The sequence below is a fragment of the Oryctolagus cuniculus genome, chromosome 14 (assembly GCF_051225735.1).
Source record: "Oryctolagus cuniculus isolate XC-2025 breed Fujian yellow rabbit chromosome 14, ASM5122573v1, whole genome shotgun sequence".
In the NCBI taxonomy this organism is placed as follows: domain Eukaryota; kingdom Metazoa; phylum Chordata; class Mammalia; order Lagomorpha; family Leporidae; genus Oryctolagus; species Oryctolagus cuniculus.
This window is the reverse complement of record NC_142880.1, coordinates 71,422,346-71,448,382: the sequence shown is the minus strand read 5'-3', so window position 1 is coordinate 71,448,382 and position 26,037 is coordinate 71,422,346. Positions and strand designations below refer to the sequence as shown.

The window sequence follows — 26,037 nt, the reverse complement described above, 5'->3', positions numbered from 1 at the left end:
ATTTCTTTGTGCTAAGAACTTCCAAAATCCTATTGGCTATTTTGAAATACTTGATTATTATTTTCAACCATGGTTATCCGACTGTGCTACGGAATATTAAAAGCTCTTCCTCCTCTCCAACCCCACCCTTATCCCCATTAACAATTCTCTCTTCATCCCCCTACTCCACCCCTGGGCAACGCACACACACACAAACACACATACCCTTCCCAAATTTTGGTAAGCACTGTAATATTATCTGCTTCCTTGAGATCAACTTTAGCTTCCATAATAAGAACATGTGGTGTTTTCCTTTCTGTTCCTGATTCATTTCACTCACCACAATGTCCTCTAGTTATATCCATGCTGTTGTAAATTACAGCATATCACTCTTTTTTATGCTAATAGTCCACCGTGTATCTATACCACATTTTCTTTATCTATTCATCTGTCAAAGGACATCTACACTGATTTCCTGTCTTGACTATTGTAAATAGCACTGCAATAAATATGTGAGTGCCAACTTCCCCTTGACATACTAAACTGATTTCCTTGGGATATGCACCCAGTAGAGAGACTGCAGGATCAAACAGTAGTGCAACTTCTAGTTTTTTGAGGAATCTCTGAATTATTTTCTATAATGTCTGTATGAAGTTACATTCCTACCAACAGTATATGAGAATCATCACTTCTTCACAACCTCACCAAGTAAACAAATATAATACACAATTATGACATTTTTTAAGGTTCAGAGAAGAAAATTTTAATGACTGAGCAGCATATTGGAATATAATAATTCAGACTGTGTACTTTCTCCCATCTCTGCTTAATATATATATATATATATGTATATGTATCTCAAAACACTGGGTGCATTTTTATTCTTTATAACATTGTGCTTTTTCATGGTGATGGTTTGAAAGGTTAAAGACAAAAGAGGTAAAGCCTGTTTACACAGGGACTGATTCATAAAAATCATCAAAGCACCACAGCATCTGTTCCTGATAAAAGATAAGATGGCAAGCAAAGATAGAAATGAAATTATCCAGAAGATATGGCACAAATAAGGACCAAGCAAACGAACCAATTCTATGCCTCTAGTTCAGGGTACAGCAAACTTTTCCTGTGAAGTTCAAGCTAGTAAATATTTTAGAATTCTCAGGCCACATACAGTCTCTGGTGAATATTCTTTTTTGCTATGGATGGGTTTCTTTCTTTTTTGCAACCTTTTGAAAAAGCAAAAACTATTTGTAGCTCCTGTACAAAACAGGCCTCACAATCGAGTGTTCATAATTTCATGGTCCAAACATTGGCAAATGATCCATAAATATAATAGATCAAATATCTATTGTTAGGTATGTACAAAGAAAGTCCACTCAATGCAGTGATGAGAAGGGATGATGAATTATATTCAAGAAAATTTCCAGGGAGGTGAAAAGGCCTTTATTACAGCCATCCACCTACAGGAGTTAATCTAAGAAAATAAAAAACGGTTGCAAGCTTTCATCTAGGTTGATTGTGTAAGAGCAGAAATTGGAAACAAAATGAATATCAAGTGATAAAGGAATGTTCAACTGAACCATCCTATGTTGATATGATAAAATAAAAAAGAAATCTTACCCACTGCTTTAAAAGTTTATATGAAAATATTTAACATTCTGGGAGAAATGTCACAAACATATTAGTTACTTAAAAACATAAAAACTTTTTAAAACAAAATTGGAACAAGAAAATAATAGAAAAAGTAATAAGTATTTACATATTAACTATAAATTGTGTGCACAAAACTCAATTTATTAAAAAAAGTTACATATGTTCTAAAGCCAAATACCGAGGCTGGGGCTGTGGTGTAGAGGGTAAAGCCACCACCTGCAGTGCTGGCATCCCATAGTCCTGGCTGCTCCATTTCCAATCCTGCTCTCTGCTATGGCCTGGGAAAGCAGTAGAAGATGGCCCAAGCGCTTAGGCTTCTGCACCCTCATGGGAGACCTGGAAGAAGCTCCTGGCTCCTGGCTTCAGATCAGCACAGGTCTGGCCATTGCAGGAGTGAACCAGCTGATGGAAGATCTCCTTCTCTCTCTCTCTGTCTCCTCTCTCTATGTAACTCTGACTTTCAAATAAATAAATAAATCTTTAAAAAAAAAACCCCTACTTATTTGAATTATAAATACAGGTTTATTAATAAAACATAAGCAACAGAAAAATACACCAAAAAATCCTGTAATGCTACAATGCAGAAACAATTGTTTTTGCTTATATTCCTTTCCAATGTCTTGTGTATACACAGGATTTATAGTATATAAAGATTTTTTGTCCTGTTCCTTTACTTCTACTCTGATCCATATTTTTCAATATTATGAAATATTCTTCTAAATCATAAATTTAAATGGTGGCATTTTTATAAAGACAATTGTATAATAAAACATTTGGTTGCTCTTTAGGTTTTTACACTATAAATATGGACACAGAGTCCTCTAAATAAAAAAAAAATCTATATGCATATATCCTCACATAGAATCATTTCTAGAGTTCCTGGTTAAATATAGTATGACTATATTTGGGATTCTTGATAAGTATTGTTTGATTACTGTTTTAAAGTGTCGCAACCATAACTACCCGAGCCAGGTTATCACAGCAACCATTTCCCATATCCCAGGCATTTTTCTTTTCTCCCACCTTTGCCAATTTCATTTCTGAGAATAACTTTTGCTTGAATTTATTGACATTGGCAACAGTATGACATGCTTACAGACACAGAAGGAATCAGAGGTAACAAGAACCGTTGAGAACCCTGCCCACGAGTGTTTTCTCTATAACTAGTTTTCCAGACCACTTTAACAGAATTCACCATAAAGGTCTAAGCAGACTGTACCAGGCCTGCTTTTAAAAATCTTTTCAAATGTGAATTTTAAAATATTCTACGTTTGATTTCTTAAACAATTTTGGTCAAAAGTTGCTATCATTTCAGTTTCTAGCAACGTAAATTTCCTTCGATCAAAAATGAAATAAGAACTACTAGCACTCTTCCTTGCCACTGCAGAGCATGAACACCAAATTTTAAAGAGGCAGAGGCCCTAAAGCTTTGTAATTAACTAGATTCTGCAGGTGTAGATCTGTAAATAGTTACTTTTTTCATTTTTATGCCACACTTCAAAGAATTCACAAATGATGCTGTGTATATGCAAAGCCACTTCCATTGAGATGCCCTTTTTATATAATGCCAGTAATTTCATGTTTCCCACTGACAGATTACAAAGCATGATTACAGTTTGTCCAGATGCAGCGACCCAGTCATCAGGATTGCTTCTCTATCTGAATAACTTTCAGTAGCCCGGGCTCTCATGAATAGCAAATGAAGAACCAAGTTGAATGCCTGAAATATGAATGCGACTTGAATTTTGAAACTAGATATATTATTGAACTCTGAACAAAGTACTGAGTTTCTAATAACTAAAAATAATTTGGAGCACTGCCTATATTTATTCCCTGTGAAAACATCACATTCAATTGAACTTGAATTTTTTTTTTTTTTTTTAAGACAAAGGAAACAATACACATATTGATTTGATACAATTGTTTCCCTCTGGAAATGAGGGTCTGAATAGAAATGCTCCAAATCTAGTGATACTTTCAATTCTGGGAGCACAAGTCTTTGAATCTACGAATCCTGAAATCTCATCATTTGCTTTTGGATATTTACTGTGGCCAGGTTTATTTAAGAACACATTATAAAATGCTGGTTTTTCAAAAACCATGTGCTTTTGAGGATACACGCTGTTACAATTCTCAGTAATTCATTCTCCTATTCTTAACTGAACAAATCAGGACAACATGCTTATTAATGAGACACATACATACATATTCACAGTATATTAGATGTTGGTTCTCTTTTCTCTGCACACTTTAAGCTTATTCATTTTGCTGCTGTAATATCTTATAATACAATGTGATCAAAAGCAGCAGTGATCATGTGGTTCTAAAATAGGTTTGAGATTTCTAGCCTTTCTGCAACTGTCAAAGTAAATACATATTTACCTAAAATTTACATATACACAAAAAATCAGGTTCTTAGGACATAAACCTCTGCTGCTATTTAGTCATTTCTGCCTGCAACATAATGGGCAGCTATATTTTCAAAAAGAAAGACATTTTGTAAAGAAACATACATCTCCCCATGACATCTGAAACTCCACAGCTTGCCTGTCTATCTCTGCAGGCCTACTCAATGTGTGGGGGAGATGCTTGTGAATGGGCCAAGAAATATGCAAACTAAGTAATCAGAGAAAAAAAATCTTGGCAAGATTCAAGCATTCACAAGACTGTATCCAAAGTAGCTATAAAACTCTCTAACGGACAACAAGACTGAGAAGAAATTAAAAAAATTAGATCTGGATAAGAAAAGATGCCTGTATAAAAAAAGAGTGCATGAACTATACACTATAAACAGTTGCTAACAACTCTGCAGTCACCTTAAAAATTCTTGAAGGAAACACAGGCTTTGGGAGCAGAGACGAGTCTCTAGGATGTTGTCTGCAGCTTGCGTCTAGATTATGCTCCAGTGTTTCTGAAAATACCACCCCCTTGGTTTCTTTCCCTTATGAGCCTCCTGACATCGCCTTCCTGATTCTCAGGGACACAGTGTTTTATTCCTTGGCTCAGAGGCAGAGGTTGGAGACGAATATGCCGGAAGGGATATTATCAAGATCCAATTCAAGATCTCATTTCAACAAATGACACACTTCTGTGTAGGCGGAGTTAGGATGAAACAACAAACATCATCAGAAACCTCAGTACTTTAACACAAAAAAAGATTCATACCTCACTCACACTACAGGGTTAATACAAAATTGAGGAGTGAGGGCCGCAGCTTATTATCATAACTAAGGGGTCCAGGGTGACAAATGAGGAGACATAGGAACCCACACATTGGTGCTTATGTTCACATTTCAGTGGTCAAAATAATTACAGCTCCATGCTTCCCATGAAAGCAAACAGAAATACAACCCTACCACAGGATCTGAGCAGGACAATCAGAGGATCTGTAATCAGTGCTTTTCATTCTTGAACATGGGAATTCAGAAATCAACAGAAATGATAACAGCATGCATGCTGATGTATGGTAGGTTCCTCAAACCATCAAAAATCCTCAGAAAGATCTAAGTCTCCAAACAGCAACTGGAAAAGGCCCTCTTGCACTCGGCTACTGACAAAACGTGATTGAAATGCAGGGCAGCAACCTTGGGAGCTTCCAGCCTCCATGAGGCATTACTCACAATAAAAAGGCTAGGCTACTCATATGGTCACAGTCTCTCAGATGAAGGATGGCAGGACCATAAAGCAAAGGATACTTTGTAAGGAATGGAAGCTTTCAATTTCGCAAGGAAGGAAACTCTCAGAGTCATTTCTTTCCCCAAAGAGTAAGAATTTCCTGAGCTGTACCTACCTACATTTCTAAAACTATTACCCTCACATTATTTTCAGGTGACACTGATCAATATTATTTTTATGTATACATGAGTGTGACAGTGTATTTACAATGAAAATACATAATGCATTTTTGCTGCATGATTCAAAATGAGACATATTCAAACCGATTGCAAAGTTTCTGCTCCAGAGAGACCGTATTACTCACATCCTCATTAATGTTTACATGCCTGGTTCAGACACTGTCAGCATCTTGCTTTTGGATGGGACGGCCAGATAGAGCTGTCGATATCTACTTAAGTGGCAACTCTGTCATCAGTCACTTTCTCTGTATCTTCCTTCTGCCTACTTTAGGAGGGCTGTGCTTCAATCTAGGCAACCTTAGTTATTCAGTTATTTCCATCTCAGAGAGATCTGAGATGTGGTTAGCTGCCTTTCTCATTAGATGTCACATAAAAAAAATTGACACCAAATAGCTTATTGTGCATACTGAGGTACTTTTGCTCTTCAAACTCCATTAAGTTCTTATAAGCTTCAATTAAGCAAAAGAACAGCTAATTAGAACAGCCTGTTTTCAATAGACTTAGAACTTCATAAGGAAGATGACTGCAGGACCTTATGCCTAACTATCCCTTTTCCCATGAGTCTAAGTCTCAGCATTTGAGATTAGATGGTAAATTCATTCTGACTTAAGTAAATCACACTAGTTTTGCCATGATTCACCTTTATACTATGAAACTTCTGGGAGGTTATCTCTTCTGGAAATGTCCTCCACAGCTAGAGAAAATTGACAGCAGGAAAAGAACGTGGCTTGCATTAAGGTTTAGACTGGATCTAAACTCTTAAAAGCAAAGTAGGCAAGGGAAAATGACCCAATCCATTCGTGACTTCAGGCATTTCATCTGACCAAAATTCCAAATATATGTTTAATTTCAACAGTTAATAATTATCAATAATTTTGAAAAAAATACTGATACAGGTCATCACTGGTGTTTGATGAATGCTTCATGAAGAAACAAAGAATACTCCATACTCATATGACAGTATAACTGAGGCCTGTGTAACAGAAATTATGATTTAGAAAAAAATCTTTAACTACAGAAGCATTCAACGTGTGCTACATTTATCCTCTAACCAAAAGTATGTTTGTATTTCAAATGAAAAAAGGCCAAATTCTGTGTTGTATTATTATTGTTAATTATGTTCTACTGTCTTTTGAGAGCTTATTTTGCTTAAGAAAGCAGTTCAATTACTATTAAAAAAATTAGTCATTATTTTGACTATTTGTTTAGAGCCCCTATTGCCTTCTTCATACATTCATTCCATGAATACTTACTGAATACCAATATAACCTAGTGAGGCACTATGACAGACATCAACTCTGAAGTTATCACAGCTAATTTGCATACTTTCAAGTTTGCAAAGATTTGCTATGCCAAATTTAATCCCACTCACTCAACTGCAGCCCCATATACCACCATTGGTGGGAGAGAGGGTCTCAGTACACAATTCCAGCTTTCTTAGGCCATGGGTGCTAGCGAGTTTCTGTTTCTGCAATTGAAATATTTGGCTATTATAAATTATAGCTGTGTTACAAGTATCTGCTCTTCCAGAATATGGATATATGCATTGGAGATGTGATAGGTAATATGAACATCTTTTGTCGGAGATGTTGCCACTGAAATAATCAAGAATCTTCAAGTCTGCATTTCATGCGTGCCTCACGCTGCCAACGAGCTGAAAAGAATGAGTAAAAGCTAAAACAAAAGGAAAAAAAGTAGGAAAAACTAATAACTAATCTGCATTTAAGATTTAAAGAAGGCTAAAACAGAAGTTAAGCTTTGGACCAGGGCTTGAATGGAGACATGGAATTTGGAGGAAAGTTATCCTCAAAAATAGAGAACTGCGAAACGGGCATTCCACATGGTTGCCGACTCAAGCCCCAGCTGCTCCACTTTAGATCCAGCTCCCTGTTAATGTTCCTGGGAGGGCAGCAGATGGCCCAAGCACTTCAGCTCCTACACATGGGAGACCTGGAGGAGACTCCAGACTTCTGGCTTCGGCATGGCACAGCCCCAGCCACTACGACCATTTGGGGAGAGTAAACCAGCAGATGGAAGGTGGCTCTGTCTTGTCTCTCTCTTCCCTTCCCTCTTTCAGAGACAGAGAGAGAGAGAGAGAGAGAGAAAGAGAGAGAGAGAGACTGCTTGTACAAATGCCAGAAGAGAAAAAAAAATTGGCATAGGAGTGGTTTGAGTGGATAGAGGTTGAACTGAGGTTAGACTGGGGTGGGTAGGGTCTGGATTTCCAAGGAGACTTAAAAAACAATTATGCTGCAAGCAAGGAACAGGGATCTGAAGTAACCCAAACTGACTCCTAGAAGCTAGTATGGTGGCAGAAAAGGTTTTTATCTTACAATAAGGACAGAATAAAAGGCAAATAAGGATGGTGCATTCTTCTGAATAATTCAAAGTAATTAAAAAATAGTCTACAAATTTATCACCAAGTAATACATTAGGTAGCTGCAGAATGAAATAACATTATCATTCAAAGAAACTGAGCAAACCTAGATTTTATTTTATTTTTTTTAGGAATCCAATCACAATGTGATTTGGACACCATGGATATGCATTATTTACTTTTATTTTTCAGGGATACAGCCTTCATTTACATTAACAGTATGGGACCAGCTCACCAAACATATTATAGGAATTAATTTTGAAACTAATTAATATTGGTATTCAAAGCAAAGCTCCAAAATAATTTCTTTAATGCAATTAATGTTATCTTAAATCATATGTACTTTACACCCTCCCAAAAAAAATGCTAGTTTTTAAGTAGAAACACAACAGAACCTCTCTCAGTTTCAAATGTGATGGATTCAAAAAAAAAAAATCTCCTTTCAATTATTCTAGCAGAAAATCTCAATGACTTACCTAGTAATTTTAATCTTTATTCACCTAAGGTACTGATTTACCTGAGAGAAACTGCATGTGGCCCATATATCTCCCTCACTGCTGACAAATCTGCCTCCAGCTGTGGATGCTTGTGCAATTCCCCATCATAGTTCACCTGATGAAGAGGGAGGGGTAAGAGGTGAATGGGGGGTACACAGACTCAAAAGGACCAATACAGACTTTTGGATGGTTCACCCTGTGTGTTCTGCCGTGGACATTTACAGCTTCGTGAAACACCCCAGATAATTCAGGAGTATACTCACTAAAGTTCTGATATTCACATCTGGCTAGAATAATTGAAACAACACTATTTTGATATAAAATGCTAAAAATGGGTGAAGTTGCAGATCATCTGAAAAACTTGTAAAATGAACATGTAAGACTATCAGAAACTATTTGCTTCCCTTCCTTAAAAATTCATTGTATGAACAAATATCAAACTGGAAGAAGTATTTTACATAACGTTAAAGTGCTATATTGGTTAAAGAATCATTCTGTTAGGAAAACCATCCCATTGCTACAAAGTTGTTACTGGGAGAAAAGATTCTGGTTTTATTACGTCCCTATCTCTAGTGGTAGCCTTGCTTAATCCTGACAGACACAACCACTGTCTTCTTATTCTGAATGAACATATTTACTTGCATTCATTTATGTAACAACTTTGGCTTTACTTCCCTTTTAACATATTACCCTTCCATACAGTATCCAAGTTACAAAGCAATTTGACTAAGGAGTTTATATAAACAAACTAACTTATTATATAGCCATATCCAACAGCTCAGTATCAATTTGTTACATTATTCTTGGAAAAAAAAAAACCTGATGTGTTCTTTTATAAATGTGGCCAGGCTACTTTCATACATTTAAATGATGGCATTCTTCCATAACAATTTTTCAACACAGTGAATACAAATAAAGCATGATGATGTCCAATACCGAGGTTAACCACTGTCAATCTAAAACTGACAACTGATGCTTTTGCTAGAAGTGTCAACATTTCACAATATTGATTGAGCATGCTGTGCTTAAGAAATGTGAAAGTTAAAAGCATAATCAAATGCTGTTTATAAAATCTCAGTGATGAATATAAATGGATGATTATAGGTAAAATATTTGCAAAGGTTAACTTTAATTTCTGAAAACATGTAGGAAATAAAAAACAAAAAGTAGACCATCTTTCTAGTTAGTTAAGATTTCTGAATAATACAAAGGTCTCTTAACTCTCAGGCACAGGTTTCTGACCAGAACTTTCACAGCTATGGCTAGGATAACTTTGAGACTGGGTATTTGGAAGACCAGCTTAACTTACCTGTCCTCCATAATAAAATTCTTCAGAATCATTATCGCCTTCAGAGTCTTCTTCGACTGTACTATTCTGTCGAGACTCCTTAAAAATATTACAGTAAGATCATTTTAGTGGTCAAACTAATTTGCTCCTATTTGAAAATAAAGCAGAAAATGCCAAAATAGGCAGGTCTTATGCATATTACGTGGATTTTATATATAGAACATTCTTGGCTTAGTACAACCCCCAAAAAAAGGTGACAGAAGACAAATAGTTTTCTAGGTCCATTCAGCTCTTTGTAAAGTACATCTTTGTTATGTGCTTTAATGTTTGATGGATATTAAAAACTTGCATATAACCTATTACACTTTCAGGTTTACTCTGATAAAACACTTGGCAAAGTCATACTGATTCAATTTTTATTAAAAAGTTCCTCAACATTATTTATACCAGAATGTTCTCGCTTTCACTGCCAACTCTAAACAATGGTATGAAAGAAAAGAAACTGAATGCATAATATAGAAACTGAATTATGAAAATAAGTATGAATCATATTATGAAGGTAACTTTCAGTAAAGAGAAACTGTTTTATCTTTTATCCTCAAAGATTATTTATTCATTTGAAAAGCAGAGTGAGAGAGAGAGAGAGCGCGCGCATCTTCCATTTGCTAGTGCACTCCCTAGATGGCTCCTGTAGCTGGGGCTGGGTCTCCTATGTAGGTGACAAGAGCTCAAGCATTTGAACTATCATCCCCTACCTTCCCAAGAGTATCAGCAGGAAGCTAGATTGGAAGTAAAGCTGTGGCACAGTGGGTTAACGCCCTGGCCTGAAGCACCGGCATCCCACATGAGTGCTGGTTAGAGACCCCGGCTGCTCCACTTCCGATCCAGCTCTCTGCTATGGCCTGGGAAAGCAGTACAAGATGGCCCAACTCCTTGGGCCCCTGCACCTGCGTGGGAGACCCAAAGAAGCTCCTGGCTCCTGGCTTCGGATCAGTGCAGTTCTGGCCGTTGCAGCCAATTGGGGAGTGAACCAGTGGATGGAAAACCTTTCTCTCTCTCTCTCTCTGCCTCTCTTCTCTGTGTAACTCCGATTTTCAAATAAATAAATAAATCTTTAAAAAGAAAGGATTAAAGCAGCAAGGGCTCAAATTATAAGTCTGTTTTGGGATATAGTCAAACCAGGAGGCAACCATTAGCCTGCTGCACAATGACTGTGCCACAAATTATTTTAGGATTCAGATTCCAAATGGCTATTATTTGATTTCATGTTTTTAACTCTGAGTTTCTCATCAACTGGATGTGTCTCAAGAACAAGCATAGAAATCCATGGTGGTATTCCTGTGACTGGTTCTATTAACATGGGTAGGAGAAAGGCAGCTTCTCTTACACACAAGATTCCATTCATTAATGTTTCATAATCATTCTTAAATTTCATGTTGTTCAGGAAAATAAAAATAAAACCTTGAGTTGGGAATCTAGGTTTCACGACATTCTAAGTTTTCGTAAATCAGTGATTCTCAGTGTAGACAGAGATGAGAAGAATGAATGATACAACATTAACTGGAAGGGAAAGTCGTATCAAATGTATTTGCTTGAAGGTAAAGAATTTGCACTTCTAATGTTTTATGCTTGTTATGTTTTAATGTTTAATGTTCTGTATTTATTTGTATATTCAAGCTAAAATTTTTAAAGGAGGGAAAAGGAATGAGTTTGTTATTTAACATTGGCCAATAGTAATAAGACTATACCCATCCTTGGTTACATTTTGGTTAAAGAGATCAATTTTTATGAACCCAATTTTAAATTATGTACTCATATATAGTTACAGTACATTACATAAGTGTTCCTCATCAACTACGTTATTTGATGAAAGAGTAGAGAATACTTAAAATTTTGTATGCATTTTACTTAGATTTAAACCTCTCTATTCCTTTTTATTATTTGTAAGAGAACTTCTTAGGGCTAATTTTGAGCCATTCCCCTTATTACACAAAAAGTCCCCAAGCCATGAGCTTGAGTTTCATTCACAATATTATTCCAGATAACAATGATGACAGTAATTACACATAGCTGGTAAATTTAAAATATATATATATAATTTTGAAAAATAAACAATGCAATTTACATACCTCCCCATTTTCCTTTTGTAATTTGGATTTTATGGATAAGCAACAGTTAATGTCATTTGTTTTCCTTAATTCTAAAAAAAAAGTCATAATTAAAAATTATTTGAGTTTTTTGGTAGCCATATACTCACATTTAAGAGTTTCTGTATGAAAATACTTCTTAGGTTATTCCTTTTTCTTTGTAAAAGAGTTAAGGGTTATTTTCAAATTATGATATTGGAGAGTTATATCACATGCAAGATACCCTGATTTTTCCTTATCCATAAAAGTATGTTCAAAATAAAGTACTGGTAAACAGATTCTTTTAGCTCTCATTATACAGTTCACAGCATCTTCATTGCCATAAATGTGGTTTTTAAATATTCAGTTTGTTTAGTAGTGTCACTATAGAGGGAAACATTTACACAACAACAATATCAGCATAATATATTTAAACAAGATGTCTGTGAAATGCTGTAAACATACATTTAAGAAAATATAAAACAAACGGATGAAAGTTTATAAAGAGATTCAGATTTGTAATGCTAAAGATAAAAAAAGAGCCACTGCATTGAAAAGAAACAGAAAGACAGAGCTACCTAGAATCAAGATAAAGTAACCCAGAATTTAAGAAAATAAAGAAAAATATCGTATTGCTGTTACCTGTTGCTATTCTATGAAAAATTACTGGAATTGGCTCTGTAGTAACTAGCACATCTTCATCATTTTCTGAACTTGACACATATGTATTATCTACAAAGAAGCATAGATAGTTAAAAAACACAGTAACCTAAAAATACACAATCCTTTATGGACATAATAATTCAGTTATATCCACATCACACTGATTCCATAAAGCACACACAGCTATTCTGATTAAATTCAGAAAAAATTATGAAGTGAATTTATATGTGAAGTGTAAAGGCCTCTTCAAAGATTTTTGCATCTCCTCAAGAAATACAGACTTTGGATAGAAGCTGTCCAAGTACATTTCTAATGTGGCAGGGAATCATCTGGATGCAACTGGATGTTTCCACTAGCCAAACATGGTCTTTCTCACTTCAGCACCTGCAGGAAGTGGGTTAGTGAACGGAATGAGAAAGCTAAAGAGGAATGCTTGATGCCATAAGAAAATATTCAGTATCAAGTAATCGAAACATCTGTCCTGAAGATTTTGTTTAAATCATACACTACGTATAGCTCTCATATGTATTTTAAAATTTATATAAATTCTCACAATTATCACTGTTCAACAAATTAATCTTATCAACATGTACGAGTGCAAAGAACATTAAATTCATCCACAAAATCCTTAAGTTTCTTATTCACTGTGTCTCCACTGGTGAAAAAATTAGCATTTTTCTAAGTTTAGCTTTTTTTTCTGCTAAATATGGATCTTCAGGGTAATATGACACCAGGTGTTTATTTTACTTTGTAAATTGATGATTGCAGGGCATCTGTGAAACCACTACTTAACAAACACTCCATTAATTCATTAATTATGGTTCTATAATGAGCCCATCAATGACCTACTAAATAGTACAAAACATCACCAACAAATAATAGATGCAAGGATCAATTTCAGCTAAGGGCAATTAGTGTTCAGATGATTAGATGAATATGCATTAAAAGATCTTTTTGAGCCAAGTTTTCATAATATTGTGTCAGTACAGTCAGAACATGATTTTTAATTGATAGATACATATATCATTATTTTGTTTTCTAAGAAACATCTGTACTGTTATAAGACTATAAGTACGAGAAAATGATAGTTATATTTTGCACAGCTTAGCTGCAAGACATTCTCTCTCTCTCTCTCTCTCTCTATATATATATGACTTTAATAGTTACTCAGGAAGGTGATGGGGGTGAGTATAGATTTGATTTGAGAAACAAAATAACTCTGCCATATTTGGTTTTCAAATACCATCAAGGAAGACGTATTTTCATGTTCACCAAGTAGGACAACAGATTAAGAAACAAATGGAATATAAATTCATTTGAACTGGTGTTTTAGTATGTTAGGGGAGCCTTTGACCACTTAATCTGGAGTCTCTTCTGTCAGCAATCTCATACGCTGGGTATCAAAGTCTTTCCATTAGAGCCAGATCTTATTTTCTTAAACCCTCACTAAAGCCTTATCAATTTGTAATTATTTGCTACTTAAATACTATGTTTTTTTCTTTGCAAATTTCTTCCTTGAAGCAAAGAAAAGAATAGAAAGAGTTTTTAAAAGGGAGAATTAGAGCAAAAGTAAAAGCTGATAACCATTTCCACATCTAGGAAAGCCCAACAAGCTGATGCTGAATTGCACAATATCCCCACCGTGAAGGCAGGATGGAGATTTTGCTACAGCCTCAAGAAGCAAGTAAATTAAGACATCACATTTAAGAAAAAACACATTGAGTAACTCAATTTAAGGGACTTTCTACCAGGAAGGTAGTAAGATCAGATTCAAGAGAATATAGGTGGTAGGGATGTGTTTTGTAATACTGAAGGATGAGATTATGCCTGAAAATACCATTTACTAAAAAGTTTCTACTAGCTTGTATTTTTAAAAGATTTATTTACTTATTTGAAAGGCATATTTACAGAGAGAGGGGGAGAGACAGAGGAAGAGAGATCTTCCATCCATTGATTCATTCCCCAGATGGCTGAAGCCAGAAGCTTAGAGCCTCCCTCCAGGTCTCCCATGTGGGTGAAGGGGCCCAAGCCATTGGGCCACTGGGCCATTTTCCACTGCTTTCCCAGGTGCATTAATCTGGGAAATTATAAATTATACAGTTTGGCAATCCCCCTTTTTTTGTTTTCTAAATAAAGTGAAATCAGTCTCTCAAAGAAGTAGCTATATCCTCATGCTCAGTGTGACATTATTCACAATAGCCAACATGTGGAAACAACCTAATTGTCTACTAATGCTTCACTGGATAATGAAATTGTGATACCTGTGTACAATGGAATATTCCATTCTACCATTAGGAAAAGGAAATACTGCCATTTGCAACAACAAGTATAAGCCTGGAGGACATTATGCCAAGTGAAATAAACCAGACACAAAAAGAGAAATCCTGCATGATCTCACATTTATGTAGAATCTAAAAATAATGAACTAATAGAAACAGAGTAGAACCATGGTTGCCAGCATCTGGGTGTTGAGGAAAAAGGGGAAAATATTGGTCAAAGCATAAAAACATTCAGTGATAAGATAAACAAGCTCTGAGTATCTAATGCGTGATGATGAGTGTGTTCACTAACAGTAGTCATCATTACATAGTATATACAAATATCAAGCCATCATGTTATATGCACTAAGTATATTCAATCTTTGACAATTAAATATTTTATTTTTTAAACAAGATCTAGATGTTGATGCCAACCATTGGTTGATCTCTTTTAACCTAAGCCACAGTTCTACTTATTAAATGAAGAGGTTTGGGACTTAGCAATCAGGAGGTTTGTGATGATGTTACACAAGAGTCCCTTGAATTCATTCTATTTTCTTTCCTGTTTTGTTTGTTTAATCAATTCTGAATTTTCCTACTACTATTTTGATATCTGCAATAACATCATCTTCATTAACAAATGCACTTAAGGTAAGAGAATGAGTCAGTGACAGAATAAGGATGTTTCAAACTCAAGTTCCTTCACTGGAATTCTCCCACTTGACTCCAGAGCTGCCAATGCTTTCTTCCTTCTAACCTCTGGGGACAGTTGGCTTCTTTAACAAATATGTTTTGTAGAGGACCTGAAGATCTTTGTTAAAAACATCAATGCTATGCGTATTCTCTCCTCACTTCCCTACCAGAGGATGAAGACATTGTAAGAACTCCCATGGACAGCAAAAGGCGATGAGAAGAGATACATAAAAGCATCTCCTAAACCATTGCTTTTAGTGTCATTAAGTCAAGTCATTCCATTCTTCATGACTGTAGCTCAAGAGAAATTTTGAGTATAAATAATAATTATATTAACAGATATCAGGGAATCTAGAAACTATCCCCTCACTCCTCTAGATTCTAGTGGGAAATGTAGAAGAGATGAAAGAACTCACTCCTAATTAATGTTGGGAACATTGAGAATTAAAGACTTCCATTGTTTTGTTAGACCAGAGCCAAACTATGACTTGTAATATATGCACCTATTCTCTAATCTTTGATCTTAAGGCAAACAACTATCTTCAGCATAAAATCAACAAAGAAGTACAGGTAAACCAGAAGGCTGCTTCATTTCTTTATTTCAAAGTAAGCATATTATCATTTTATTTACTTCTCGTTTTGTTAAGCCTAATTCAATAAAAACTCTTTACACTTCAAAGTTTCACAAGAACTATGAAATAAGTGCCAACAGATGACCCAGGCTAATTAGTATATCAAAATTATAAAATGACAAATCTCCTCCTAGGGTCATAAGCCAGGGCGACATAATCCTGACTTCACAGGATAATGCTGACACACTAAGGCAAAGAAAATCCTGTGTTTTCAAGCTTACAGGATGAGCTAATAATTGAACCACGTGATCTAGAAAAAGTGGAAAATAAGCCAAAAGAGTATTATCAAAAGGAATTCATAAAGGTAACAGAGATTATTGCATTTAGAAATACTTGAAAGAATTTTTAAAATAGTCAATCTTTTTGAAAGACAAACCAAATTGCGGGGGCGGGGGGGAAGCAAGAACAAATATAAACAAAAGACATGAAAAAGGAGAAATAACCACAGAGACACGGAAGATTTTCTACAATTATAGAATAAATACTATAAGACATTTTTACTACGTGTTTGAACATAGCCTCAACATTGTGACTTGAAAGAAGAAAGTATTTTTTAAAATGGCTAAGGAACAGAAAGAGATCATTATCTTGCTGGGAAAATATGACAACTGCCCCAGAACCATTCCTATGAAGATTTGCTCACAAGCTGAATAGAGGGCACAAAGAACAATTTTAATTCTGTTGGCAATGGTGAAGTCTTTCAGAACAAAGTACTGTCAAAATGCACATAATTTTATATGTCAACATTAAGATATTTACTAATAAAATGCCACCTTACATTTATAGAAGAAAATATATATGATGACTCAATCCATGCCAAGCAAGAATTTGATAAAGATTTACTACTCATCCATTTAAGAAATAACTTGGTAAATGAGAAGAATACCACTTTCTTTAAGGAAAACAACTGGAAGCAAGCTGATCTTCAAAAAGGGGACAAAGCTTTCAACTTTCACGCCTATTATTAAAAATTGCTCCAGACGTTCTAGCCAGTGCAGGGGGGAGGCAGGGACCACAAGGGGTACTGGAAAGGAGGAACAAATATATTAATTTTTATGTAAATATTGTCCATGGGAAAAGTCAGCATGTTGACTGACACATCTTAGCACAAATAAATGTGGATTAAAATTTAATAATGGGAAATATGACTATGAATGTTCACTTTGAAGAAAGCTCCATCAAAAAACTAATACTACTTCCCCAGAAGCAAAGAACTGAATTATAATCCATTTTACCAACAAAGAACATGTCCCCTTGAGAAATTTTATTTAATACCTCTCAGCACATTTCTTAAAGTATGAATGTCATATTTACCATTTTTGCCTATCATCCAACTGGCATTTAGAATCAACTGAAATTACGTACATGGAAACACTTCGTAAACTGTGCTCTGTACAGTGTACTATGGTGTACTGCTTACGTCAACCAACTCAAAATTCTGCCCTAGTATTTCAGCCAGAAGACACACATCTCTCTCTCCCATCCTTATGTTTTATTGCAGCATAACTGAACCTACTTTGATCAAACAGATACATACTAACTCTTCCCCACTTTTTTGACATCACACTGGAAATTCACTAAAAATCTGCCCAAGAAGGGAATTCAATAAAAACAGCACAAATGAAACACCAATGCTCTCTTTGAAATTTTCAGTACTTCCAAAAGGGGCTCCAATAAAGCTGGGGGACAGGTAGGAAGGAGGGGGAGCATGAGTAAAATTTGTAGGCCACAAGAGGGTGCTAAACATTTGAGCCACTTGGCTTACTAAAGGCATCTTCTACTACAACATATCCCACACTTTTGAAAAATTCACTTTTGTTCTAAGGATAGGCTTTGATGAGTGGAATTATTTCTATCACCTTGATTTAAAGCCCTGTGCAAAACAACTGAAATATTTGCACTTAACAGTGAGGTTTCTATTTTTCCAGCGTACTTAGCAAACACACCGCATCAAAAACACAGTATACCTTAGTAGAGAGAGAACTGACTGCAGAGCCATCTTAAAAAAAAAATACTTTTCTTATGAAGATTTCTTGTCTTGTTTTTTTCTGGTGAAATTTACCTAGAATACTTTCTATATTACTAATTTAAAAATAGGCATACCCTTAATAACGAATCTCAATGAATCATTGTACAATTGTTTTTAGGACTCTATGCTTACAATACATAGAAACTACAGCAAAATAACTGTGAGGAGGTTTATGATTTAAGAAATTACTTTAAAATGTGATAGTTAAACTTGTAAAAGGATTAAATGATTAATGCAAATTGCTACAGAAAACATTTAAATACTAAAGAAATGTACAGTAACTCTAAACCAAACTATGAACTAATTATGTTTCTAAATTATGTATATATACTGATAAAACTTAAAGAAATTACTGAAACAAGTAAATGCTAACTATGATTTATGAAAGGCAGATGATGTTTCAAAACTAACAACTGGGTTTAGAGATTCTTTATCTTTGTTGTCATGATGTAAAACTTTCAGGCTAAAGCAATCATATGGGCCACTCAAATAGCTACTCACTGGGATACTTTTTTGACTCTGGTCTGCATCTCATAAAGGACACGGGTTTCATAGGCAGTCAACAGAATTCTTTTATATTTTTAAGACTTCATGTGCTAATGTTTCACCCATATAAAACTTTACATTTCTACAAGAAAAATAACCATGAATATCCACAATAAAATGAAAAAGAATAAAAGCGTACCTGGGTAATCTTCAGACACGTGAACTGAGTAAGATACACTGTTAAAGACAGGAGAAAAAGAAAAGGTTCAAGTTACTGCCAAGGTAGGTAAATTTTCTGAAAAAAAAAAAAAAAAGCACCTCTCATTTTCCCATTCATTTGCACAGATATGTGTATAAATATATGATATCTCAGGTGGATTAAAAACATTTTTGATAACTGACATAAGAAAAAGCTTTTAAAGATACATTTTTCAATGCATCTAAATGTGTATTTCTAGAATGTTCATGAAATCTTTCTTCCAAAATTGAAATTTCTTTAGTATATACACAGGGCTTTTTTATCTCAGCAAGGTCTAATATCTACTAATTTAGAATCATTTGTTTGGCTTTCTCAGGTTTTATCAAATCATCTTTTCTTACCAAAAAACCAGTGACACTCAAGAATTTAAATTTATTTATTTTAGAAATATTTCTTTTTAAAACTTTTAGATTTTTGAAATGTAGAGTGACAGAGAGAAAGGGGGAGGGCAAGAGAGGAGAGAGAGAGAAAGAAAGAGAGACAGAGAGAAATCTTCCATCTGTTGGTTCAACAGCCAAATGGGCTGCAATGGCCGGGGCCATCCAGACTGAAGCTAGGAGCCTGGAACTCCATCCTGGTCTCCCATGTGGAAAACAGGAGCCCAAGTACTGCTGCTCTCTCAGGCACATTAGCAGGAAGCTGGATTGGAAAGGGAGTAGCCAGGACTCAAACTGGCACTCCAATATGGGGTGTCAGCATTACAGGCAGCTGCTTAACTCCTACTACAACTCCAGCCCCTAAACATTTGTTTAATATTGCTTCCCCACAATATGATATGGTTTGCAAAAATGCTTTCTTAGAAGAATTTAAAAAATGAATATGACCTTTTATAATTTTTTTCGTATTATTTTTTCTTTATTACCAATCTTTCATCACCATTTACAAAAAAAAATAAAAAACCTTTCTATTCTCAGTAGGACTGAGTTGCTTCAAAAATCACTTTTCAAATTGAATTTTAACTCCATTGCCTCTGTGTGCTTATCTCATATGACATACAGGAGTTTATCATACTAATTTGTTCACTTTTCTATCTACCAGATTGCAGGTCTCTTGAGGTTAAGGTCTATTTTTCTATTTGTAGAACAGCTACTATTTTAGTTCATGACAAACAGAACACATTCAATATTAGCTATTTGAATCCATGCATGGAGTTGTCACCCACCAATGAACAATGAAGAACTTGCTTGCGAGTTGGCACCACTTGGGACCCTAGCATGTCATATCCCATTGCATGGGTTTGAGTCTCTGCTCCACCCCAGATTCCAATTATCTACTTATATACACCCTGGGAGGCAAGTACTTGGGCAGCTCAAGTACTTGGGTCCCAGCCACCCACATGACAGACCTTATTGGATTTCCACCTTCCAGCTTTGCCTTGGCCCAGCTAAGGCTGTTACAGGCATTTGGGGAGTGAACCAGTGGATGAAAGATATATTTCTGACTCTCTTTCTCTCCCATCTCTCTGGCTTTCAAAATAAAAACCTTTCTTTGCAAAATTTAATGGAGATGGAATAAAGAAATTTTCAGATAAGACAATTAGAAAAGTCACCTCTTTAAATGGAAAAAAGATCAACAGAAATTGTAAACAACATTTCTCTTGATATTTTAAAAATACATATGATTAAGGTAAAACATAACACTTCATATCATGGGAGTTAGAACATATGTAAATAGGACTTGACAACTGTATTGTCCCAATATGTATTATACCAACTCCCAATAATAACAGGAAGGGTAAAAAAATGACCACACTTAATTGCATATTTTAACATTAAACAATAACCAAGAAAAATTAAGGGTATTCATAGTATGGTAATCCCTAAAGCAACTTCAACACATACACCCACAAATAGCTTAAAAAGCCAACAGATAAATTAAAATGGAATTTGAAAAATCATTTTGCAAGAATTAACCCAAAAGAAGGCAGTAAAGGAGGAATGTAAGAATAAAAAACAGAAAGAATAACCAGCAAACAAAAAAGTAAATGGATCCTGCATTCAACCATATAAATAATGGTATTGAATGTTAATGGACTACACACTGAATAAAAGGAAAAGATGACCAGAATGGATTAAAAAGCAATATCCAACTCTACGCTGGACCTCTTTAAGAGCTCCACATTCAATAAAGCAACACAGATATATTCAAAGTAAAGGACTGGGGCCAGGGCTATGGCGTAGTAGGTTAATTCTCTGCCTGCTGGGCAGACATCCCATATGAGTGCTGGTTCTAGTCCTGGCTGCTCCTCTTCTGATCCAGTTCTCTGCTGTGGCCTGTGAAGGCAATGGAAGATACCACAAGCCCTGGATCTCCTGCACCCGCAGAGACCCGGAAGAGGCCCTGGTTCCTGATCGGCTCAGTTCTAGCCTTTGGGACTATTTGGTGAGTGAACCAGAGGATTGAGGACCTTTTTCTCTGTGTCTCCCTCTCACTGTCTGTGGCTCTACCTCTCAAATAAATAAATAAAATATTTTTAAAAAATTAAAAAAGAAAGTAGTGGATACACCATGCAAACAGCAAGCATAGGATGCCTCAGGACAAAGATATAAAGGGATGATTCAGAATGATGAGTGGATCAGGTCCTCAGGAAGAATGCATGGCCATCATAATTGTGTAGGCATCTAATAACAGAGCGTCCAAATATATGTAGAAAATCTAGCAGCATTACAGGGAGAAATAAATACTGCAACAATCACAGTTTAAGTAACTAACAGAACCAGACTCCTCCCCCAAAAAATCAAGACACAGAAGATCTGAAATTGGTAATTGATTTTCACAGAACAGAATGTCAAGATACATCATATGCTGAGTTGTAACACAAGTCTCAAGACCGCTGAATGGGTGGATGGATATGGTTCACCAAGCTCAAACTCTGGGTTTGCTAGCTCATTTTGCCTTTATGACACCAAGGTTTTGTGTCCTCCCCCCTCCCACTACCCCCCAGAAAGTCACTACCTTTCAGAATCTGTGACTAGACTTAAGACTTTGCAACTGTGGCCACAATGTATTCCTCCCAGGCAAGTCCAAGTTCCTGAGACTCTACCAAATTCTGGCATGCTACCTGGTTCTTGGAAAGAGATTAGCCATTTTGAAGAAATTTTGGGTAAACAGGTGAATTGCAAAGAAGGATGATTAGTAATGAGACCAAGTATTTAAGTGTTTTCTCTCGTAAAGCATATTTAATGGTTTAATTATTAATTCAAGAATCATATTTGGTAACCTAGTATAAGTCAAATACTGTCTTAACACCCAATTAGGTTTAAGTAGAAAAAAAACAGAAGCGTAACTGTGGAAGATTAGCTCAAAACATAGACGAGAATATGAAATATAATGAATATAATAAACAAAGGAACATGAACATTTGAAAGTACAATCATATTTTTCTTTTTCTTTCTAAATATTTAAATAATATAGAATTGTATGAAATCGCAGAGACTGTAGTCTCCTCTCTCCTATCCCATTTTCCCCAATGCTTGTATATTATAGTCTTTGGTACAGTACCAAACAAGAATGGGTTTAATGAGACAATTTATGTATAGCTCTATGCCAGTTAATCACATGTGCATCACCTACCCACTATGCAAATGAAGATACAATGCTATTCACTCACTCAAAGACTTCCTCATGCTACCCTTTTCAGAGTCACATCTGTCTCCCTTCACCCAAACATCTCTAATCCCAGACATTAACTAATAAGTTCTACATCTCTATAATTTTGCCATTTGATAAATGTTATGTAAATGGAATCACAGAACATGAAGCAAAACAGTACTCTGAGGCAGAATTAGTATTTTGAAAAATAGGCAATATTAAGGATAGATTTAACCAAAGAACAATCAGGTTAAGAAGCTATTGCAGTAGTAAAATATGAGCAAATAGAAGTGGAAGGTATGCAAAGGGAACACAAAGGCAGGAACAAATGGCAGATATTGGACCGCAGCCAAGTGTCCAGCTTTGGGATTCATGGTTCTGAAAACAAATGCCAAGAATAAGATCAACTCTCCATGCCAGGGGTGCCTCAAACAAGCTAGGGAAAATATCTAATATGACCCCATATGAATCTGTTTTCCCATGATTCACCCTATTATACATTGGGGATGTACTATGAAGAAATGAAATTGCTGATGATCAAGGTACTCCTTCTGCTCTGGCAATACTATGTGACAGAAGCCTGGCAGCATGCCAGAAATTGTGCTCAGTACTAAGCTGAATTAATTCCCAACAGCCTACCATCTCAACCAATGGCAGCTAGCTTCATTTTTCATCCAAATCAATGTCTAACTCCAAAACAAAGCCTTAATTCATTCCCTTGTCTACCTCCAGATAGGCAGCCTGCTCTGGTTAGAGTCAAACAGGACTCAAATTCCAGTTTTGAGGATTACTAGCTGGGTGGCATAGGAAAAGGCACTTAGCCATGCTCAGCTTCAATCTTATTTCAGTAATATGGGAAAATCCATACTTCCACCATAAGAACCTGCTGTGATGATTTAATGGCTTAACAGGTGTAAGGCCCCCAGGACAATGCCAGACACACAGCAGCAGGTGCTCAGTAATTTTAGTCAGCTTCCAGTATGAGCAATTAAAATTTACAGAAGTGAAATTTTACATGAATGAATGTTCTCTGGGGAACTCGAATTGCTAAAAACAAACACGATGTATTATATTTATCAGAGACCAAAGCTGACACTGGTGATTTTACTTTATGATCGCATTGTCTTCAAGATATTAGGAGACATTCCCTTGCTCGTGGCTATACCTAATTTTTTAAGTACAAAATAGAAAACAAAAGCCCTGCAAAATGATTCATCAGCTCCTTGGGCTACGGTGCTTTCTTGATAGTATACCAGAAGGAAAATCACCAGGACTGTAAAATCCTAATCAGTTTCACTTTGTGGCTTACAGGGGTCTAAAGGAAATAATCTAGTACAAGCAGACATGGATGATTAAGCTAAAGGACCTAATAGGCAGTGCCAAAAAAATTGCAAAGAGGCAAAGCTTAGATGGATTTAAGAGTATGGTTAGCACTGCTGTACCTAATATTATAAAAGCAGTCAAAAAATACTGTCAAAAAGGGAGAGTAAGTAGGGTAAACATGAGAAGAAAAACCAACAGCAAGCTCAGAATTCCTATATGGGGGAAAAGGCCTTCAGAGTTTTAGAATACGTTAAAATATCATCACATCTAGGTGGTTTTCAAGAGAAACTCAAGCCAAGTCATTCTGTGTTTGAGATGCCCTATATGTGCAGCATGGTGCACAGTTCTTAAAATCACAAGTTTGACACTAGAATTTACATTTCTTGTACATTAACAACTTCTACACAAAATGGTTATTTTCATCTCTTCTTATTCTTCTGAAAGCATCTGGCCCAACAGAAGTCGCATCTTGATAGCTAACAGATCCTGAAGGAGTGCCTGGGGTAGCCATCAGGTGTTCAGTATTCATCTAATCACTTATTTTCCTTAAGTATTTATTTACTTCCATAATTGAAATTATTCATAAGGCCATTCCTGTACTTAAACTCAGTATTTGCTCCACCATCATCCCTTTCCTCTTAAAATATCTGCAAAGAGCCAAGAATAGGTACAATTTAGTCTTAATTTGCAAGTACAGGGCTAGAAGAAAATTCTTTAGGAATAGTAGGGAGCTCAAGAAAGATGGTAGTTTTAACGCAATGCAGATGGAACCTGTGATTTGAAAGTAAGAGCCTTAGAAGACCTTTCAGTTTTTCTGTATTGTGTGAGACCCAAAATGCTGTGATGTCTGCCATCTGTAACAAAAAACCCCTGGATCCCCAGTTCGCACTCTTCCAACCACATCCAAAGGTTTTCAAAGTATTTTATCATGGAATGCCTTGTTTCACTCTACCCTCTAAAGTCTAAAACAGTTTCTCCAATAAACTGCACATCTTTACATCTCTTATTAGACTTTCAGAATTTACATAAAAGAAAGAAATGCAGGAAGTAACAAATACTGTGGCTCAATTTTCTTTGTTCCACTACAAGTCAGCAGCTGAAACTTGAGAATAGAACATTCCATATTTCACCTTCAGATAGACTGCAAGAAAACTCATTGCAGCACTCAGAATTCTGTCTTCCAACTCCTCAGTGTTACAGGGTGAAAGAGCAACTGCCCCACTATGCACCTCCGGAACCTATTCTAATATTTCAAAGCTAGAAAGTGATTTGAAAGACACTGAAGGTGCACATTTGCTATTTCGATGCCATCCAATTTCCAAGACACAGACCTTCATATTTGTCATCATTCTCATCTTCCAAAACCATTTTCTAACTGTCCTGCTCACCCAGCTGCAGCACCCTCAGTCACCACTATTATCCACACTCTTTATATCATTTATCCAGGACTAGGGATTTTAGGACATTCTTTTTACTAAAAATCCTCCCTTTACTCCCATCTATATGGACAATGTTAAGCTGTCCATGGTCCCATGGCCACACTTCACCAACCCTGACCTCCTCGAATCCAAGAATACATCTTGAACCCTGACTTGCAAACGCTCCCCTTCTAAAAGCTCAAACTCCGCATCTGACTTTCTAGCCACAATTTTATCCCTTTCCAACTCTTCTGTATTTCTCCACTTTGGCTTCCTCAAACCATGCATTCACTCATTTTATCTTTTATCAGTCCCTCCAGGCTTCATTTTCTGCTTTATGACTATAGATACTTAACTGGGCTCTCCACGGCAGCTCCAACTCTGTAACTGAACAGCTCCTGTCTTTCCCCTACAGATGACTTAACTGATCCTACAAGCCCAACACCGTAGGGTAAGTCATGTTTTGTGTTCTCAGCTCCTACACCTGGGCTTTTGAGTGCTGCTGGAAAGGACAATGGCACCATATGGAGAAGTCCTCAAACCAATTTTTAACAACTCTGCTCAGTAAGGCCAGAACCCATGCATCAGACTCCCTTGCTTTTTTCCTGATAAGGTATTTTTTCAAGCATTTACAACTTTCTAATATCATCATAATGTTTTGTTTACACATTAATATAGATGACATTGTAAGGTTACTTGCTCAAGGCATTCCAGTATTTCCTTCTCCCACCAATTATCACTTTTATTCTCATATAGTGCTTCTCTCCTAGACTACCCTTTTATCAAGACCCATGCACCTACTATAAATAGTCCATAAACCCACACCTCTTCTGGGATTTTCTGTTAATATAAGAAATCCAGGCCGGCGCCTCGGCTCAATAGGCTAATCCTCCGCCTGCGGCACCGGCACC

General features: G+C 36.0%; 1 protein-coding gene across 4 annotated transcripts in view; it reads right to left on the bottom strand.

Moving 5' to 3' along the window:
* PARP8 (poly(ADP-ribose) polymerase family member 8) overlaps positions 1–26,037 on the bottom strand; it is a 195,870-nt gene that overhangs the window by 68,731 nt on the left and 101,102 nt on the right. For all 4 annotated transcript variants that reach the window (XM_008262187.5, XM_089313164.1, XM_089313167.1 and 1 more), the window contains 5 exons: positions 18,735–18,772; positions 12,417–12,506; positions 11,778–11,848; positions 9,670–9,747; positions 8,381–8,475 (listed from right to left, as the gene is read on the bottom strand). In XM_008262187.5, the coding sequence (XP_008260409.1) occupies positions 8,381–8,475; positions 9,670–9,747; positions 11,778–11,848; positions 12,417–12,506; positions 18,735–18,772 (372 nt within the window). The remainder of the gene's footprint in view (positions 1–8,380; positions 8,476–9,669; positions 9,748–11,777; positions 11,849–12,416; positions 12,507–18,734; positions 18,773–26,037) is intronic.